Source organism: Harpegnathos saltator, unplaced genomic scaffold, assembly GCF_003227715.2.
Source record: "Harpegnathos saltator strain DR-91 unplaced genomic scaffold, Hsal_v8.6 scaffold81, whole genome shotgun sequence".
Taxonomy (NCBI): domain Eukaryota; kingdom Metazoa; phylum Arthropoda; class Insecta; order Hymenoptera; family Formicidae; genus Harpegnathos; species Harpegnathos saltator.
The window spans coordinates 63,185-84,103 of NW_020230660.1; the positions used below are offsets into that span (position 1 = coordinate 63,185).

The following is a 20,919-nucleotide window of genomic DNA, read 5'->3' on the forward strand; positions in this document are numbered from 1 at the left end:
AGAAAAAAGGAAAATAAGAAGCTACGCGTCAAAAGACGTTCGTTATCCTTACCCTTCCTCGCTCGTATCGTCCTCTATGTATTGCTCCACATCCTCCTTCTTCTGCTCGTTATTCTCCGCCATAGCCGCGGCAGATTGCGGAAGTTAACGAAGAGACTGAATAGAATCCAATTGCGAGATGACGGAAACGAGACGAAAAACTGACATAACTCTGTCGACTCTTTGACATACTTCCCGTCAGCAAAGTGACGAAACGCAGCGGGACATTTCTTGCGACTAACTCGCGCAGAGCAGCCCCGAGTATTATCGCGCGTTATGGCTTCCGAAGACTCGCAGAGACACAATTCTATTTTCCATAATGGCGTAATGGCATTATCGGTTATTCGTATGCGTATCGTCGGTTCGCGAGAAATAACGAAAACATCGAAATGTTCACATAATTTACATGAAACCAAATCTACATAGAATCAAATCATTTTCATCAAGTCTAATTATGCACGAATTATAAATATGAGGTAAATTAGTATTTTATCGCTCGTTTTATAATGTGTGACTTCGATCTTCTTTTTTCTCTTTGCTTTTGTAATCCTCTTTTTTTCTCACATTATCATTAATTACACTACCAGAGGTCGAGTTAATCGTTAAAAAGATTAGGACTGATTTAGCGAAGGAAGTTGTAGTTAATAGGCAGTTGGATGGGACTTGCAGGCAAACTATTAAGTTAATAGAGATGTGATGTCACAAGTACGTAATACGATCATACAACTGGAAATGTGTTTACCAAGGAAACGACTCACCGTTTCTTCCGGTCTTTCGCAAGCGCGAAGCAGTTGAAGTATACGATCAACTGCATGAACGAGAAAGCGCACTTAAATATTATGGAGAAACTTAGTGAAGAAACGCGAGGTTTTGACATGCTCGAGTGTCTATTGAACACAACAATGAGACAACTAAATGTCGTAGCTCAATGCGTGACGGTCTTGTTTTTAAATTATACAGTTGTAAGTGTGATCGCAGGATGGAAACCGACAGTAACCAACTTCTCTTTTACATTTGAATAACAATAATTGAATACGAAATGCTGGAACGATGTGCCAGCAGAAATTCGTCAGTTTCGTACCGCAATTTGTCTTTCCTCCATTTGTTACCTTGCTGGAGAGTCTCTCGCAGATGTTTCTTAATACTTAAACTCGCAACTCGGGCCATTTTTACGAATTGAGACAGTCGTGCTGAGAGACTCGACTCTTGCCAAGAAAAAAATATTCATTAATTTTTGTTGTTGTAGTTATATGTCTTTCCGACACATCTATCATTGCTCCTTATTATAGAAGAAAAATCATCAACTTCTTTAGACTATGAGATATTAATCTCCACTCTTATTAAAAAACTACATCATGACGTACAAGACGAAATGGAAATAAATTCTACAAGGACCTACAAAGAGAGGAAGAAAAAAGGAGAGACAAGCAGAATCATCTTCAAATTTAAAATTGATTCCAAACGCGCAACGGTGCCGGATTCTCGGCCCAGCTTTACGCGTCATTCCCACTTCGTCTTGTCTGGAGTGCGAGGGGCGATCGAGAGATACATCGATCTCTCCTCCATTGTCAGAAGGAAGCGGGTCGATTGTCGCTTACCTCATTGAAAGCGGCTCTTTCGTTGGGCGAGCCGTGTCGCAGTCAGCACGTCGGCGTACCTGCGTTTCCTGCTTTCGTAATCGACATAGCCGCGACCGGAGGAAGAGACCGTTACGCGATCGCGACAGCTCCCACACGATCAACGCCGCGACAAGCGGTACGTTCTCGCGAAAACGCGACCGCCAGTTACAAACATTTGCATATTGCGAAAAGCGCACGGATATGGCCGGCGCGTGATCGTCGGCGCAGCCAGCACTCGTTCGACCGTTTAAGCAGCCGCTCGCGAATGCCGCGAAACCGCACTTCTTGTCTTTTAACCAGGACGAACAGTACCGAGCGGTATTATCATTAACGATTCACGTCGCGAGTAGGCACAAGCGCAAGCACGAATACACGTCGACAGCACTCGTAGTCTACAGCCGCTCGTTGATGCGCGACGGTGAACGGCGAGTGGCACAGTGCTAAGTCGATGTTCATCCACTCGATCACTCGAGCCACCTGGGGAGATCAAAACTAAGGTATCCGAACGTGGTCGACAGGTATCGAACAGTCACTCGTTCACCGGCACGCTCGATCTGTTTACCGAAACACTGTTGGATCCGTGGCCACCTATTCAGCAACCACGAGCGTCTCAGGTGAACTGAATGGAATTACAGTACGACGCTCTAACCGGAACTCCGCAGACTCGTGACGGCACGACGAACAGATACCTGTCTACGTCTGGGTGCTCAACAGCGACTCGCTCGTTCGTACAGCAAACGTTTGGTCGCCCGCGCTACTTCGCGTTGGTGAACAATGAAGACCGCTCTGGATAAAGTTAACAGTTAAGTGCGGAAGCGCAACGCGAGCACCTTGACCAGCAAGACCGAGTAACGTTCCTTGACAAATCACGCGATAATCTCGCGGCAACAAGGTGCTCGAGTTGCGCCTCTGCACTCGGTTAACTTCGCGTATCGCAGCCTGCAACGTGCAGTGCCAGCGTGGAGTGCAGCATGGGCGAGCGAATTCGCGATTAGTTAATGCGCTTCATCAGAACGCGTTACGCGACGCGACACTCAGTCTATGAGTCTCTTTATTTCGAGCTGCTCGAAAGACCGTTCCGGCTCTCTCTCTCTCTCTCTCTCTCTCTCTCTCTCTCTCTCTCTCTCTCTCTCTCTCTCTCTCTCTCTCTCTCTCTCTCTCTCTCTCTCTCTCTCTCTCTCTCTCTCTCTCTCTCTCGAACGGAAGTTCTCGACGACACTGTTAACCAGCACTTACGTCAATGGCGTGTTCGACGAGGTGACTCACTGGTCATTAGCTGCTGCATTTATTGAAAACGCAAAGCGGGGTGATGACGCGACACCATGTTCACCGGCTGTACTCACTTTTTCCATTTTGATCAGTTCAGGTAAGCGAAGCGTGCGGGGAATACTGCGATATAGACGAAAATTCTTACCGGCACTATTAACGATACACTTAAGCACTGGACCTGTTCTCCAGACGTAGAGACGAAAACGCGACGCGAAGAGAAAGAGAGAAAGACAGAGAGAGAAAGAGAGAGGGAGAGAGAGAGAGCGAGAGAGAGAGAGAGAGAGAGAGAGAGAGAGAGAGAGAGAAAAAGAGAGAGCGCAAAAACGCGAGGCACGAGGACACGGCGGCTTACCATTATAAATAGTTGCGACCGAGACGACTAGAAGCTCGCGACCAATGTAACAGACGAAGAGAAAGAGGAACAACAAGCGAAGGAAGAGGACGGTGACCAAGCCGGAGGGAAATAGCGATAGGTTTGTGCTAGCGATTGACTCGAACGATCCTCGAGTCACCGCTTGAACAGTTTCACCTGAAGAACCGTCGCGCACTGATACTCAGCGAATGGGCGACCTGATCTAAATCGGGATTGAACTTTAGGCCGGTTGGTCAAAAATGAGGAGCTTACACGAACGACGCAACGTGTACCGGTTACTCGAATATAAATTAATTATTCAAGTTCACACTCCTGCTCAGCGAAGGACTAGTCTTTTCCGACGATTCTTCATGATCCTACCTGGAAAGAGAACGTCAGTTCGTGTAGGTTACGGAGAGTCTCACTCACTTTCGAGAACTCTGTGACGAGAAACGATATTTATGTTATCGCAACCTAAAACATTAAATATTTGGTAAAACTTGATCGAGATAATTGAGAGCGATTTTTTAGTTTCTACAACTGAGTTTTCATCTGCTTGCTGGACAATGGAAAGTCAGTTGTACGAGTTGAATTTTTTTCCATGTTATCACGCTTGACGTGCTGCTTAAAAAGGTACATACACTGCTTTCTCCGTTTCTCCTCGAGAATACACGTGATTTTCACGTCGCTTTTTTCGCTGCTGTTGTTTTCGCAATGAATTAATAAGTTGTTAGACTTCAGCACGTCGTCTGTTTAATCTTCCCGGCTACTTTGCTTAGTTCCTCCGCTAACACTGCTTAAGTAAACTACTTAACGGTGCTGGACGGAAAGAGCAATTAATTACTCACAAAACGGGCGGATCGAGTCTATCGCTAATCGTGCCGCTTGCCTCGTTCCATCCTCGTGCCTCCGCGTCATTGTTCCCGTCCGCGATCCTGCTCGCAATTCTAATTGTCCGATTCTGTTGTTCGTGTACTTCAAACCAGTCGTGTGTGTGTACTTCATACTCTTGTCGCTTTATCGATCCAAAAGTCCGACCGACGAAAATCTATTTCCGATGCCGATTTTTTTCTGGCACCGCATTCTGGCTCTTTCGTGCACCGCTGCTATTTCTGTGGAATTATTCCTACATTTATGCGAATATCGCGTGAGCGACTTGGCCACCTCAGCTTGCGAGCGCTTTAACACGGTGACGTTATTTTCAAACGTAACGTCACAGCCAAGTTCGACAAATCTCTCCCTTCAAACACACCGGTCGCATAGAGATCTGAAACTTGAAATACACCTCAAGTCTAGAATGCTGAAATTATCACACTGTGCGATGATTCGACTCACAGGTTCCTACGCAGGCAGGCGTCGCGGAAGTTCGCAATCCGTCGAGACTCCGTGAGCGAAATGCTTTCAGAATAAATGCTTCGTATCGATGGTACGAACTCACGGATGCGGTTTATCGGATGTGTCGCATTTCACCACGGCAAATGGCTGTCGATTTCGATGTATTTCGCGCGACTGCCAATGTCAATATCAACCTATCGCTTGCCACGACTGCGCATGACGAAGCGCTAAGCAAGCACTTTAATTAAGCTGTTTAATTCGCTTCTCATGGGAAGTTTACTTGATGTGTGCGTATACGTATACGTTGTTATTCAACACGTTGTCAGTAAAATATTGTTGTATCTTGTCTTGATAAGAAATGTATCGCAGGCAAGTCTGCACTTGCCTCTATGTATTATCAAGGGCGACACATCAATTTTACGATAAGACACACCGGAAGGTGTGTGACATAATATATGTGCGTGGTATGACACAAACTGCTTCGTCGCAAGTTCTGAGGTCAAACCTTTTCAAATTCGCCAGAGTCAAACGAGAATGATGACAGAAGAAGGAATTATCTTTATTTCAAGAACTTTACAAAATGTCCAATCAATTTCATTTTCTCTTTATTTTTTATAACAGAAGCTCTTTTACTCCACTACACATTTTCAAGATATGTGACTGCAGGACTCGTAGATGTACACACTGTGAGTGCGAACGAAATTCTGAATGGGTTTTATACGATAAATTGTTTTATTTTAATAATCTGTGTGCTTGCGTTTGTACAATAATAATATTAATAATAATAATAATAATAATAATAATAATAACAGAAGTAGAGAAAGAGAGAGAGAGAGAGAGAGAGAGAGAGAGAGAGAGGGAGGGAGAGATAAAGAGAGAGGAAGAAGGGAGAAAGAGAAAGAGAGGAAAAGTGAGAGTGGTAGTAATAATAGTAACAATTAAAATAGAATCATAGTAGTAATAATAATAACAATAGCAGTAGTAGCCACGGCGTTAGAAGTGACAGTGGTAGTAACAGTGGTAATAGAATGATCTGTTGCAGAAGTAGCGTCTGTCATCCATTCAATCCGAGCTTCAGCGTTTGAGTGTCGAAGAGAAGACGATGGTAAAGTGAAAATGGCGATGGAGGCTTCCGGTGCTCCCGGGGGTGACGGTGGATGAAGAGGTACCGTCGTGACGGTATTTCGCTATCGTCGCTATCACTGGCACATTCGACGATTCGACGGACGATCGCGCAATGATCGTTTCGAGCTTGAAGTATGCTTTCTGACATATTCGTGTACGCACGCCGAAAGCAATCAGATGATTTATTCCTCCTCTTCCTCCTCTTCTTCCTCTTCTTCCTCTTCCTCTTCCTCTTCTTCCTCCTCCTCCTCCTCCTCTTCCTCCTCTTCCTCCTCCTCTTCGACCTCCTCCTCCCTTTCTTCAAATTGCGGCTCTTCGAGGTCCTCGTCAACCGTAGCCTTCACGTCTTCCTCGCCTTCCGGTGATTCGGGGTCGCCAGACTTCTTGCCCGGGCGCTCGCCGAACCACTTCGGTAGCTTTGCTGTTTTCCACAGGAAGCAACGGGTTAATTTCGTAAGCAACGATCGTGGAAAAGACAAGTGAAATGTGTGCTACTTCATGATCAAGATGAGGGGTGAATGATGACAAAATAGTTGCTATACTTAAAAACACTTAATTAATATGATCTAAATATAATCCAAGCGTTTTGTTGATTAACTGCGATGATAGTTCAATTAATTATCGTTTTGGTTAAGTTAATTATTGGAGGAAGATGAAAGCTTTTCTGAATCCCTACGAATGTGCCTATTTCGGCGCTTCGAGAAATCCCGCGAGCTCTCCTCCGAAGCTCTCGCTTCGATGCCGTTCCGAAGCTCCGAATCTCGAGATTATTATACATACTCTTTTGGCGACCCAAGAACTGTTCCTTCTGTTCGGTCCATTGTTTCTCTACGAAGTCCTTTTGCTGTTTGGTCAGACCCTGAAACGGACAGAACGGCATGCTAGGAGTTATTTTCACACATCGGGGGTTTTTCGCCTGGAAACTTCCGTGAAACACCGTCCCTTCTCCTGGGTCTCTCCGTGGTGAAGTTGGGGCTGAGAAAATTCATGTCACGGAGGCTATTCTTGTCATCACCCTTAACTCGGTTACAATCTTCGACGCTTGTTCTTAACGCTCGAAAATGGATTTTCGGATCCACGTCTAAACGGGATTGAATCAAAAGCCCACTTCGCTCAACTCTGCTGCTGAAGGGAAATCGAGAAGGGGAATCGAGAGATCTCGTTTCGAGGCCACGTGGGATAAAATCCAAATTATTAGATTATCGTCGTGGTGACTGGCTGGTGTCTCTGCCGTGTTGGGCAGTGTAAAATAGCTATGGGTGCGAGCGCAAAAACGATATCGCCGTGCTTGTGTATGCAGCGTCATCGAAACAACACGGACACAGCAGTAGCTCGGGGGTTATCTCGACCGTTTAGTGAACGAGGGGCGAGCGAAGAAATTAGAAACACGATCGTTGATGAAACTTATAGGTGGGCGGGGGCAATACAACCAACAAAGGCAAAGCAAAGGGGGACGGTAAAGTGACCGAGAAATCACGGTTGGACTCACTTTTGTTGCGCTTCATAAACCGATCTGATTTTTCTTTCCAGTTTTTCTCGTTGGTCTCCGCTAAGATCGTGTCGTAGCCCTGTGTGATTCAATCGACATTGGCTCACTAATCACGATATCTCCGTACGGAGTCATTTCTATATATATCGCCGAATTTATCACATAGCACAGTGAGAACAGATTTACTTTCGTACTCGACAATGGCTTTAAACGTGGTACTGACGGTGTTTTCGACGGTGTTCAGTTGCGCTTGTAAAAGTGTTCACGTGGGTGTCGTGAAAGCGAGAATTCGGGACTTTGGTTTCGTATTCTGAGTGAAGATCGTGTGAGCGAGTTCTGGTTGAATTAAAAAATAACAAGAGAGATATATGTGTACTCACTCCCTCGAAAAGTTTCTTCTTGTCGTCGTAGGACCTGGTATCGACGCGACGCTCGTACTTGGAGGCAACTTGGATCTTCGGCTGTGACAGAGCGACTCGATTAATCTCTCTCGTTTCTTTTTCATCTTCTCTCTTTCTTTTTTATTTCTTTCTGCTTGTTGTACACATGACAAGATAGAAATTACATACGGGATATTTGCCAGTCAGAGCCTCGGGATCGAGACCCTTCTTCAGGGCTTTGTGCCTCAGTTGTTGCTTTTGACGTTCCTTCAGCTCTTTAAGCTACGATAAAAATGCAATATTGATTTGTCAATACAGCCCGAAAATGACACGAACTATAATTAAATTCTTGTTTGAACAACTTGTCCCTCGGGTGGAAACGACCAACGCACGTTTCCTTTCTTTGGAAAGTCGCGTTTTATAAAAAAATTATATTATGCATACGTAACTAAAATGTAGTTTCCTCATGCAATTGGAAACAGCGAAGTGAAATCCCACGAAACTGGAAATGAATGTCGTTAAGAGAGTAATCTCAGTTTTTAAGAAGATTTCAAAGTAATCAAGAGAATAATCTCAGTTTAAGCTTTACTAAGAACGACTTCGATTATTAGATTTAGATTGTTCAAGCAAGGATAAGTAGCTCGCAGTGTCCTCGCGATCGATCGATCATACAAACTCACATCGTACTCCTGACGCTTCTGTCGCTCCTCCAAGTCGTACTTTTCAGTCTCGAGTTTGACTATGGCCTCCCACAGCTCGGTTGCCTTAACGCGAAGCTTCTCGACCGCAAGACCGTCGATTTCCAGGGGTTTAATGCGAATGCTCAGAGAGATTTTCTTCTCTTCCTCGAGCTGCTCCTTTGTCTTGTTACGCTCGAGTTGCGCCGATGAGAGAGTACCACCCTGCATTTAGACGGGCCAAATCCGGCTCAAATTGCTTCGGTCAATAAGAAAGAGGAAAAGATACCAGATATTTTAAGCTATTCCAACACCCACCGAAAGATCTTTCTTGGTGATGGTGAAGTTCGGGCCCTTTTTGCTCGCCTGGTCTTTCAGCGATTGCATCATGGCCTGTCGTTTCTTCTCTGACTCTTCCAGGCGCCTAAACGACAAAATAATATGAGATACGCTGTACGCGATCGAAATCATCTACCTTCGACATTTACCTTCTCTTTTCCTCGATGTCGCGTTGTCTCTTCTCCTCTGGAAAAGGAAATTCAAACGTCTCAATTGAATTATCTTGAGATTCATCGGAAAGAAAGAGAAGAGAAATATCGAAGAAAGTTTTTACCCATTTCACGTTGGCGACGTTCCTCCTCCTCCTTCTTCTTTTGCGCCAATCTCTTCTCCTCGTCCGCGCGGGTGACTTTGCGCTTGGCTTGTTTCTCCTGGAAGGCAATATACTCTTCAAACAAAGTACTAAGTAGCTATGAAATTGGAAAAGTCGTACAAATAATGAAAGAGCGTGCCTTTAATCTCTTCAATTCTTCCTCCTCCTTGGCTCTCTGCTTCCGCCATTCCGCTATATACTCTTTGATCTGTTCGTCGAGATCACTTCTCTTCTGTTCTTGTCTCTGAATGTTCAGCGGTGGATTAGTCACGTGTGCTCAATTGCACGAATATCTAACTGAGAAAGACGTTACATGCATATATTTATACATATACGTGCAGCTGACACTCACCTTCATAAACTCGATATTCTCGCCAGATTCCCTGAAGACGGTCGGAGCGAAAACAAAAATATCTTTCTGTAAATCTGCCGTTGGTTAAGCCCATTCTCTGGAAGATCTCGCGAGATCCCCAAGAACGCGAGATTCTCACGTCCGTCTCCACAACTTTATTACAACTCCATCCATTCTCTCCCGTAGCGCATATTATTCAATGTCGCTCGTCGCACGTATATTCACACACAGACAACACATGGGCGGAACAGTCAGACATATATAGATACACGGACGGACAAACAGAGTCAGAGAAAAATACGGGGACAAAAAGGAGGAGACAGAGGCTGGGCCAAAGAAAACGTGAGAAGAAGAAGGAAGAAAACGAAAGAGGCAGTCTAACGGCAAATAATGTGCAAGCGTCTAAAAAAGAAATAACCCAAAGTGCGAGGTTCATGAGAAGGAGCATTAAAGGGAAGTAGCAAGAGTCGTCCAGTGAGTCTCTCGGACGAGTTAGTCGGTCTCGTGATGAGGATCGTAGGGATTCACAAAACCGAGGCCACAAAATAGAGGATAAACGCGCTCTCGAGCATTATAAAAAGAGAGCAGATTGTGAGAATTTCGAATGTATCTCGCGGATAGGAACGTGGAGCGTTCAACTCGCTTGAACGGAACTTGCTTGGTCGATCCCGGAAGTTTGAAAAATCGGACCTTCGAGCCGAGCTCTCCCGGAACAAATGGGAAATCGACTCGACGCAAAATTCACGGGAACGCGAAATTGAGCGTCGAGAAATCGGTGTTCGGAGGGGCGGGAGAGGGAAATGATAGTCGCAATTGGATTTCGATCCGTTTCTTCGGGACTGGGACGTTCCTCATGAGTTTTCCGATATTTTGCAACAATCTACTTTTTCTTTGACGACATAAAGGGTGTCGTCACAAGTGTAAGAAGTGCTGACTAACTAGATCTGCGTAGGTATTATACGCTCGCCATCAATTACGGTGCGAAGTCGACATAATTAATGAGGAGGATCGGACATTAACGAGCCTTGAACACAGGGACGTAACATCGCTTTGACGTAAACTCGAACAAGACGTGGTTATGTACGTACAATGCCGTTGCTCATTAATTCATTATTAATCAGAGAGACAAAACGTGTAAAATACGCGAGGGTGTGAGAGCGAGCGAAAGAAAGAGAGAAAGAGAGGGAGAGAGAAAGAGAGAGAAAAAGAGAGAGAGAGAGAGAGAGAGAGAGAGAGAGAGAGAGAGAGAGAAAGACGTAGAGCAACACGAGGGGTTGAGGGTGTGGCTTTCAACACTGACAATTAGATATCATCGACAGGACTGAGATTCGACGTTTCAGAACCGACGAAATTTGGAATCCGTGCTGACTGACTTGCAAACAAACGTTAATTATATTGGCGACATTGGCCGTGTTAATGACCGATCATTAATTACATCATATTGTGGCGCCGGGACGCAGCAGACGTCCGTCTTGGAACAAACATTGCGATATCGCGAAGAAATTCGTGAAATTTCTGGCGAGCTCCCAAACTATTCGACTGACATCGTACATTAACGCTTACGCAATCGCGCTATGGAATATTTATGCGACATGTGTGATTGGCGTTGCGTTTCGAGTAGATCTATTATATTGACGCGCTACGGGCCAACGATCGCGCGATTTTATGTCTTGTATCGATAAACAAAATACAGAACAGAGATTAACCGAATCGCGACACGCAACTAATTGACCGTGACGCGAATCACCGAATCACCCGTGATCTCATTCCTGTCGTAATGCAAATCGGAGGGTCTGCTGGCCGATTTTACCAACGTCAATTAATTTTAACCGTAATCAGCCGAGATGCTCAGCCTTTCTCCGATAATCCTTATCGTTTTCTGATAGCCGAGAAAGAAAGAATGACCCGAACTTTATCGTCGCGCGAATTTCCTGTTGGAGATTCGCATCTCCACTTCTTTTCACGTGAGATAAAAGAACTCGAACTTTGATATTTAATACGAAATGAAAAATAGAGAATTGGTTTCATTAGAGCGAGCTAGTTTACAATGCCGGCAATACTCTTTTCTATAATTTAAAGAGAAGAAAAAGAAGAGAGAGGGAGAGAGAGAGAGAGAGAGGCAGAGTCGTCCTCGGAGAAATTAAACAAGTATTAAATTTAATAGACGTCGGGGAAACCAACTCCGGTAGTGTGAGAGTGGCCGAGAGTATAACGAAAAGGGTGTATTATTAACGTATAAACGCCTCGGCATAATCAACTTACTTTTGGGACGCTCTACCCCTATAAAAAAGAGAAAGCACAGATTCATTAATAAAGTCGCGCGGTCGGTCGCTTACGTAGGACTGTACAAAGTAGCGCTTAAATTATAATCGGTATCGCCTGTCTCCACGTTCTCGCGCCTCTTCCTCTTAGCGCAAATATGATAATCCGAAGTCTAAGCTGTGCTCGGTAGCTATGATCGCTCCGAACGACGATTGTCCGCTTCGGCGATTAATACGAGCGTGATCGCTGTGCATTGCTTGTTGACATTATCAAGCGGATCGTCGTTATTTTTCTTCAACAGGGATCGCGTTGTAGACACTTGCACGCGCAGCGCTTTGCAAAACTCCTCGTCGCTCAGGTGACGATACGAGTGACAGAGAGGCTGATTAGTCGACAGACATAACGAACAAACACGATAGGGACAAAAGATGGGCGTGGAGTGACGAAGTGTGGAATGTATACTCGTGTGTCTACGGCTGACGACGATTCGTGTCAAAAAGTGTCTGTGGAAGAGTCAGGTTGTTCCTGTGAAAGACTTCGAAGTCAAGTTCGTATATTGTGCGGCTTTTCTACAGGGCTTTTTTTAAAAGGGTGGGCATTTTGTGTTATACAAGTGTGTGTGTGTGTGTATGCGTGTATGTATCATCTGTACATGGAGAAGTGCGATAGCGTTGTTGTTCCTTCGTTTGGCCACCGACGCAAAACAGCGTCAAAGAGACGTCAAAGGCAGCAAAGTGTGTTACACCTCTTGAAAAGTTAAAAGGCAGCGACGGGCACATCGATGTTGAGTGAAACTCGATTAGCTCGGTACGACAGACTCGGTCTGGCCCTCTTCGTTAAGAATTTGCGAAAATTAATTACAAAGTCGAGAGTAACGAATTTAAATTAATTTTCGCGGGTCACTGGAGAAAAAATTTGGTTTGGAGCACTGTTGCAGAGAACGCTGCCAATTGACGCTCCACGCTACTCTTTTCCCCTCTCTCTCGCGTTACGTTTTCGCGAGAGGAGTGAAAACGAGCAGCTTCGTAGCAACCGTGATACATTAATTTCTCTGGGAAAATATTTCGTCGGTATTATTCGTGGAAACAGGTAGGAGCAATGGGAGGAAAAAGAAAAAAGAAAGAAAAAGTAAAATGCAAAAAGAGAGAGAGAGAGAGAGAGAGAGAGAGAACATGTACATGAAGAAAGAGCCAGTTAGCAAGTATATCGCTGCAAAAAGTACGTCTATGCAAAAACGACTGCGGCAACGCAACGCGTATGAGACGAAAAAAAAGTAGAAGAATGGAAAAGAGCGAGAGACTACATGAGAATAGAAAGAACGAATGAATAATTAGAAAACTACCACCAGACAATACAAGACAGCGGTTAGATAATGACGAAAAAAGAGAAGAAAGAGAAAGAGAAAGAGAAAGACAAAGAGACAGAAATAGTAAATGAGGCACTGACGACAATACGTGAACGTATGCTAATTACTGGCCGCAAAAAAAGACTTTTATACTTGTCGTATGCAAAACTTACTCAGTCTTCTTCTCCTGCTGCCTTTGATTTTGCGATTTTTTGTATCGTACCGCGCGGGTCGAATAGAGCCGATCGGCCGATGGCGAGTGGTGGTGATGGTGATTGGTTTAATTGATTGATTGATTGATTGTTTGATTGGTTGGTTGGTTGGTTGGTTGGTTGGTTGGTTGGTTGGTTGGTTGATTGGTTGGTTGGTTTTGTGTGTTGTATGTGGAGATACACACAGACAGAGAGAGAGAGAGAGAGAGAGAAAGAGACAGGGAGTGAATAAACAGAAAAACAAAAAGACGGAGTTCATAAATTATAGTCAGAAAATATATATAATGCGTGCGGACGCGAATTATTTCGCGATTGTTCGAAAAACATCTTGATTCGAAAAGCATCTTGATTCGAAACTGATTCTGATTCTATTGTAAGTTTCTCGTCCGATGGCACAAAATACAGAAAAGTACAGAATATAATACGGACGATGGTAAAATGCAGAATCGACAAACGCAAGAAACGACGCATTCCTCCCCCGAAAAATATGAGATCTGTAGCGAGTTTCTATTTTCGCGAGATAGAAAAACAAACACGGTGCCGTCAGCGCTAAATTTAGCCTTTCGACTGAATTTAATCCGTCGGCCGAGAGAATAAGACGATCTATCCTTCGGACTCGCTATTTCGATCATAATCGAAACAAATCGGTCTCGACGCGTCTTGGTAGCAATGCCCATAATGAGCCTCGGGGAAACTTACTTCCTGAAATGAAAAAAACGAAACGAGCCGTACGTTAGAGAGACATCGAGCACGACATTAACGGAATTGAACGCGATTGAAGGTGAACACTTACACTTCCTCGACTTCCTCCTCGCTGCTGCAAAAGAGAAAATGGAAAAGAATTTAGTTAGTCGGGGCGGGCACGGTAAGGGTGGTGATCGCGTTTAAACGAGGTTGACAAAACTGACAAGGGTAGGTTGGTCTCAGAAGCCGCTCTTGGGGAGACTTAAGATTCTCAATGCTCTTCGGGAAGCTTCTTCCCGCGCGATTTAATTCCCGCGAGCATCATCACGCTTACTTTACTCTGTTACTCTTAAAGTATTACCGGTTCGACTCGAGCACTGATGCAATTAGGTCATTATGCATGAGGAGGGCCCGGAAGGGGACACAATTGAGAGACGATATAGTTGGACAAGAGTATAGAGTGGTACATTAAAACACAAAGCTGCGGATCAGGGGCGTTATTAAAAACCTTACGTGGACGATATTCGCTCGGACACGGTTTACATAGAGTGACAAATCAACGAGCTGTCGCGGTCTTCTCTACCGCCAACTTTCGTGGAGATCTGGCAGCCGTCGCTGACACACCTTGACCTTTCCTTCTCTCGCGTATCCGCGTTCGCTATTAAAGATCTATCTCGGAGAGCAGCGATATCATATCGAAGATATTATGCTACCAGCCGTCTATCTTAAAGATTACGCAAGCCATTCTCTTCCCGAATTCTCCTACGATCTAACCAAAGTCTCAAAGATGCGCTCACGTGGATTGGCGAGCTCATCTCATTGAAATTCACGCCGTTCCAAAGTTGCACTTGCGTCGGTTTCAAGGTAGACGGCTTGCATTTCAAAAGAAACCACCGCCAGGGTACTTACGAGTATTGCTCCTCGTCGTCAGACATGTTGGCGGCTGTTTAAAGGGCTGCAACAGAAAGGAGAACCAAAGCTTAATCGTCGAGTTTGCAATGTCGACGGGAACGAGTCGCAGAGCGCGGACGACCTCTTTCTATATCGAATTCTACAAATGAGATTTGACAAAAATTACAACACATCGCGAGATGAAGGAACATATTGTCGTGTCAGAATTTATATTATCGTGTAGCGCCTTTTTTGTAGAATTTACGCTTTGCGAAATCATTGAGAAGGGAGAAACCTCTTACACCGAGTATCCTATTCGGTACTTAACACACTACCGCAACTTTTACGACTTAACCGCAGGTGCTTACAAAAACCACCCTGATCGATTTGAAACGCGTCATGCTCCGTTTCTTATCGTCCACGATAAATCTAGAAAAAAAGACGAACGGTATCATATTTGTATCATATTTGCCGAAAGAGAGAGAAGCCGAAAATCTTTTCAATTATGATTTACGGTGTAAGACAAAGATCGGGAGAATCGATTAAGGTACGGCGGAAAAAGAGAGAAAGAGAGAGAGAGAGAGAGAGAGAAAGAGAGAGAGAGAGAGAGAGAGAGAGAGAGAGAGAGAGAGAGAGAGAGAGAGAGAGAGAGAGAGAGAGAGGACAGATACCCGAATATACAAAAAAGCCAGCAACGTTGAATATCTTTGATGAAGATTGGGCAAAGTGGCGTGAAGAAGAAAATTGAAATTGAATAGACCGGATCTGGCGCTCGCGGATGATCTCACAGTAATCCGATATCCCGGAGGCGAGGGAGGAAGAGAGAGAGAGAGAGAGAGAGAGAGAGAGAGAGAGAGAGAAAACACCAGTTTGCTAACCCTGGCCGCAAGTTCGGTATCGCAAGCTCTATAAGGAGCCCGTCCCCTTCTCTTCCTCGTCGCTCTAATTTTAGAGGGACGGCGCGCTCGCGCACGCACCGCCTCCATCTTTCCGCTTTCCTCTTTCTCCAGGCGTTTCTCGCGAGCTTTACGGGAACCTCGAGGCGGTCACAGCCACCCTTCGGCAAGCTACGATATTCGTAACATTAGACGACGACCGAGAAATACGTCGGATACGCTATCAATTCTCTGGATCGTTCGGAGGCTTCGAAAGAGGTCGTAAAGGCGTCGTAAAGGACATTTTAATCCTGCGAATGTCAATTAGACGTTTTACGAAGACTCTCTCGTGCCGCTTAAGTATACTTTGACGGCGACGATCGAGACTTTTACCGTCATTAGCTTATCTAGAAATTACAAATGAGAATTACAAATTGAGATCAAAGTAGACCGTTGTCGTTCAGCGCTGCAAAGTTTGTGAATTTATAAAACGAGACTCTGCCTTTTTCTGCAAGATCACCCCCTTTACTTTTGCCTCAATGATTTTTCGTTACCGTCATGCTTATCACATGACAGGCGCACTACGCGGCTTTTTTACGTAAATAAATTTGTACGAAAAGGACACTCGCACGTTTCTCCCTTTGCACAATTTAATTTACAGCAGCGATCAGCACACTACACCATCATCGGTGGTCGACGCCGGCGTTTTCTAATGACAAGTGGATACAGCCGCGCTGCGGTCAGACACTGTCAGACGCGCTTTTTCGAAATTGTTCACTGATCGAGCTTCCGCGACCCTTGGGAGTAATGCCGCGCACTTTTCATCTCTGAAGCGACACACTGGCAGCTCTTTATACATGTATATATATATATATATTATATATATTATTTTTTTATATAAAACTCAGTGATCTCTAATATACCGCTCTGAACTGAATATCTCTCTTAGAAACCGGCTGTCGGGGGTAAATTAAGCGACAGTCGATAAACCCTCTTCCACTGTTCATCGTCTTCTCTCTCGCTTTTTTCCGCTCTTAAAAGTAGATTATATGATTAACCCTCGAGGCCTCGATAAAGTGCGCCAGCGCGCCTGCGAGGTTGTAGCCGACTCCTTCCAGAGTCTACTCTCTGGAGTAAAGGCAGCAGAAATTTCCGCCGAGATCTCTTTTAAGTTAGCCATTATATTTAACCGACCACGGTTCACCGACAGCGTCATCATTACAGCGTGGGGATACGCAAACACAAGGCGATTCATCGCGGACGTTTTCAGGGTCGAGGGTAATTAGCTACCTCCGACGTTGGCAGAGCGATAGAAGATAGAGAGAGAGAGAGAGAGAGAGAGAGAGAGAGAGAGAGAGAAAGAGAGACAGAGAGAGAGAGAGAGAGAGAGAGAGACAGAGAGAAAAAAGGCATACAAAATCAACGAGCACATGTAGTATGAGGAATATTGAACTTACACTCGGGTGGTGTCAATACAAGGTGGACGAGTGCGTACGTGCGTGTAGGCCTGTGTGTATAATCGTGTGGGTGTGTGTGGACGGGCGCGCGCGTGCGGACACGGGGGTGCCAGCCGGTGGGAGCGAGCGAGGGTTTACTTCGCAGAGAGACACGCACAGGAGGAGCTCTCGTCCCCGTGGAATGTGGAGTCCGCGACAACCTGAGCCGCTCTGAGAGGTCCGACGAAAAGCCGCGACTGGACATCGGCTGAGGCTCCGGGCGAGCGGCACGCCTGCCGCTACCGCGCGTTACTTCGCGGCCTCCCGTCTCTCTTCCGCTCTCTTCCTCCCTCTTTCTTTCATCCCTCGACTATTAATAGAGCGGAGATCCGCGTCCGTGGGCCACGGAGAACGATACGATCCTGAGTTACTGTTACTATTTTCGTGTCTTTTAACAGGCGGACGCGCCGCTTTTCTACGGAAACTCTCCGTTCTCCGGCCGACTCGCGCCTTGCCGCCGCGCGGCGAGCGGCTTTGCTCCAAAAGGAGGCCCGTTGCCGCTGCGCGACCACTCCCGAGAGGGACCTGGCTTTATCGTGATACGACACGTTCGTGATACGCAATCCTCTCTTGACACATGGTGAAATTCATTCGTGACTGTATGCGTGACTCCGTGCGTCTCGCGTGTGTAACGTTTAACGTTCTCCCTTGGCGCTTCACGCCGATTTGGAATCTTACACACCTCGTAACATGAACGTTTGCGATTACTTCGCTTCACTTTGCTTTCCTCGGAGAACACGCAATCGTGACTTTATGCCGTAGATGTCGTATACGTTTGAGATGCGACGCAGCTGTCTTCATGTTCGCACGATGAGAAATTATGATTTCACAAGTTTCGTCAGTGCGATTTACGACTGCGTTATTCTCACGTAACTGCATACGCAGCATTGTACGAATAAAAATAGCATTGTATATGCAAGAAATAATGGATTGCGGGTAGAGGAGCGTCGAGCAAACGGGGACAGGGTCTCGGCTTTCTGAGCGACGAAATAAGAGCCGCAATGAGCGTACATGGAGCCGACGGTCTCCGAGACCTTGGCGAAGGGTGTGGGGATGGGGAAGTCACCCACGTCGTTGAAACGAAGGAGGCGTCTTATCAGTGCCCTAAAACTGGAAGCCTAATCTCGAGCTGTGCGCAGACTGCGTCGAATCGCGAGGTGCCTCCTTATATGGTGGGAGACGTACGTGGGAGGCCAGGAGACCGCGTCGTTGCGGTATAAAGTTGCTCTCGCGAACGCGAATGCGATCTCGTAGTCGGGTTCGAGCGGAATCGTCTTCAGCCACCTTGAAGATATAAACGCGGGAGGACTCGCGCGCGCGTCCCGCGATTTGCGACGGGAGATGCGGCACGACGTTTGTTGTTCGATCCAACAATGATTTTTGTGAACAATATTTCTGTGGGAGAAGTTACGTCACAAGTTTCTCGCAGATTCTGCATGTAGTGCCACGTAATGCTGATGCAACAAGAGAAGAGATAGTGTAACAGGAGTATATAAGAATATAAACGTTATACATACGTATGAAAATAGTTACATAGAACGTTATAAACATTTTGTGCGCACTATGTCCTATTAATATGCTACTTAAAATAAAATTGGGAAAGCTTTTCTCTGACTGAAGATTATCAAATATATATATTTCCAAAGACTATAACTACAACTTTATGAAAAGATAACGCAGAGTAATTTTTTCTCTATCTTAAGATGCCTTTTCTAAAACTTTCAGAAATTTTATTTTATTTTATCTGTGCTTTGTCAAATAAAGGAATTCTATTCTTCAAAACTTGTTGGCTTTGATGTATTTTGACAAGTTGAAAAGATTATTTCTGTCAAATTTATTGTAAAAGAAAATGTGGAGTTTTCTATTAAAAACTATTATTTTATGTTTCTCTACAACTTTTTTTCAAATTACACAACTTCAAAGTCCGTATTTTGACAAAAATAACAAGTATCGCCTTTCATGTTGAAAGGCATAACTTTGCCTGAAAATTAATTTTTTAAAATTGCAAAATTTTTCAAATTGTGCGAAGCTTAAAATAGAGACTTTGCTAGACAAAATACTTTTTTAAAAGCTAATTTATGTTATTTTTTAAGAAAATTATAGTATTTAGAAAGTTTATATTTTTGACCGGAAAAAGTATTCATTCTATCTTAGTCTATGTAATATGTTATCGATAGTAAATTAACAAATAAAAATATCAAAATAATTAATGATTGCTTCAGCTAAAAAAAATAAATGTTATTGTAGAAAAGATTTTTACATTTTAATAATAAATAAGAACAGAATTCCATCCTCTGATAGATCATACTACTAAAGAATAAGTCTACTTTATTCGTAGTTTAATCGTATTATTTCAAAATAAAGTTCATCTTATCTGCCACTAAGTCGTCCTATTTAAAAATAAAGTCTTTAAATCTATCTCCTACAGTCGTATACAAGTCGTATTATTTAAAAACAAAGCTTATACAACCTAACTAACCTTTTGTTAAATTGTATAATACAGAGTTAAATCTATCAACTTATCGAATTGTGCTACGTCCTTTTTTCGGGATGAAAGATGGTGGCGGCTCGTAGCGGGGCTTTCAGAACTACATTTTGTAATAGATGACGCATGTATCATTAATCGCAGCTAACGGACTACCTGGCGCCATCTAATAATGTCTTTAAGAAACTGATAGACAAATGTGGTTTGAGTCTTAGCTAAATATGATTCAAATTTTGACTAAGTATGATTTGAGTATTGGCTAAAGACGTAAGAAGACAGTGAATGAATCTTTTATTTAAAAAGTTTGACTAAATGACAAGTCAGAAGAATAGTTTATTTTCTGACAATACTGCTCAAATATGAATCATATAAGTTTTTTATTTTAAATAGGTATGACTTCTTGGTTTTAAAATATTAGGTACAATGGGTCGTTTGAACGGTCTATCTTTTCCTCCAAATCTCAATTGCCCTGACTCTTTTTTGCCACCAAAGCCACCTCCTGAATAATTTAAATAATGAAATATTATAGAACATTTGCATAAACAGATTAAACATGTTTAATCATTAATTGCATACCAAGTCTCCTTGGTTTCCAACCCTTCATGGTACGACCACATTCACGATCAATAAATATTTGATATCCTTTTAATGTGACATCTATGGCTCGTCTAAATACCCTTTTGACATCCTCCTCACTTCGCATTTCCACAAAACCATAGCCTTGAGAGAGACCAGTTACCACATCTACTATGACTTTTGCTGAAATGACGTCTCCATATCTGTTAAAAAACTGAAGAGTTGCAAATGTATAAATACCTCAATATCTCAATGATACTATAAGTAATTGTTATTTTATAATGTACTCAAGACGTAATATTATAAATACCAAATATGTTAACCTAGTAGTACCTCTATCAAATCATTCTTATTGATTTTAGGACCAAACCTAGCTACAAACAAAGTTCTTTCTGATTTAGATTCTAAATTATGAGGTGGTTCATAGTGCCTCATCATTGCTCTACTAACTGCTCTGTCATGAGGCTCTATATCTGTTCCATCGATACTACCTGCTTTTAAAGGATCATATTCTTTGGCATAAGGACTCCATTTCTGTAATATATCTTCATTCTAAAATAAAACAAAGAAATTGATCATGTAAGCACTGTTATCTCTTTCTTATTTATATTTAACAGTTTAATTTTAATCTATGTCAGCTGCAATAATTTATTTATTTTATTGTCTTTATTAAAAGAAAATAACCCTTGACGTGTTTACACTCACCATATTAAATATAAATTATTATTAAATACAAATTACTTATAAAATAAAAACAATTCAACAGAGAAATATTTTGTTGAATGGTCAACAGCTGAGGCAAAC

The 20,919-nt window shown here is 43.7% G+C and overlaps 2 protein-coding genes across 6 annotated transcripts; both read right to left on the reverse strand.

Moving 5' to 3' along the window:
* Positions 1-5,653: 5,653 nt before the first annotated feature.
* On the reverse strand, positions 5,654-17,308 carry TpnT (troponin T, skeletal muscle). 5 transcript variants are annotated; one of them, XM_011153656.2, is made up of 14 exons: positions 17,016-17,307; positions 14,702-14,747; positions 13,902-13,925; positions 11,552-11,569; positions 9,290-9,320; positions 9,077-9,181; positions 8,899-8,995; positions 8,774-8,810; positions 8,604-8,709; positions 8,289-8,510; positions 7,798-7,890; positions 7,609-7,689; positions 7,229-7,307; positions 5,654-6,160 (listed from the first exon to the last, which is right to left on the reverse strand). In XM_011153656.2, the coding sequence occupies exons 2-14, from the start codon at positions 14,725-14,727 to the stop codon at positions 5,922-5,924; spliced, it is 1,158 nt and encodes a 385-aa protein (XP_011151958.2). In that variant the 5' UTR covers positions 14,728-14,747; positions 17,016-17,307; the 3' UTR covers positions 5,654-5,921. The 5 variants fall into 5 exon arrangements, with proteins under 5 accessions (XP_011151958.2, XP_011151960.2, XP_025162689.1 ...); XM_011153657.3 differs by lacking the exon at positions 7,229-7,307 and adding an exon at positions 6,520-6,598 and having other exon boundaries at positions 5,922-6,160; positions 17,016-17,308; XM_011153658.2 differs by lacking the exon at positions 13,902-13,925 and having other exon boundaries at positions 17,016-17,306.
* A 2,544-nt stretch (positions 17,309-19,852) lies between these two features.
* LOC105190749 (U11/U12 small nuclear ribonucleoprotein 35 kDa protein) lies at positions 19,853-20,848 on the reverse strand. Its single transcript, XM_011153655.3, has 4 exons — positions 20,821-20,848; positions 20,449-20,667; positions 20,116-20,329; positions 19,853-20,038 (listed from the first exon to the last, which is right to left on the reverse strand). Exons 1-4 carry the CDS (start codon positions 20,821-20,823, stop codon positions 19,917-19,919), a joined length of 558 nt encoding a protein of 185 aa, XP_011151957.2. The 5' UTR covers positions 20,824-20,848; the 3' UTR covers positions 19,853-19,916.
* Positions 20,849-20,919: the final 71 nt, after the last annotated feature.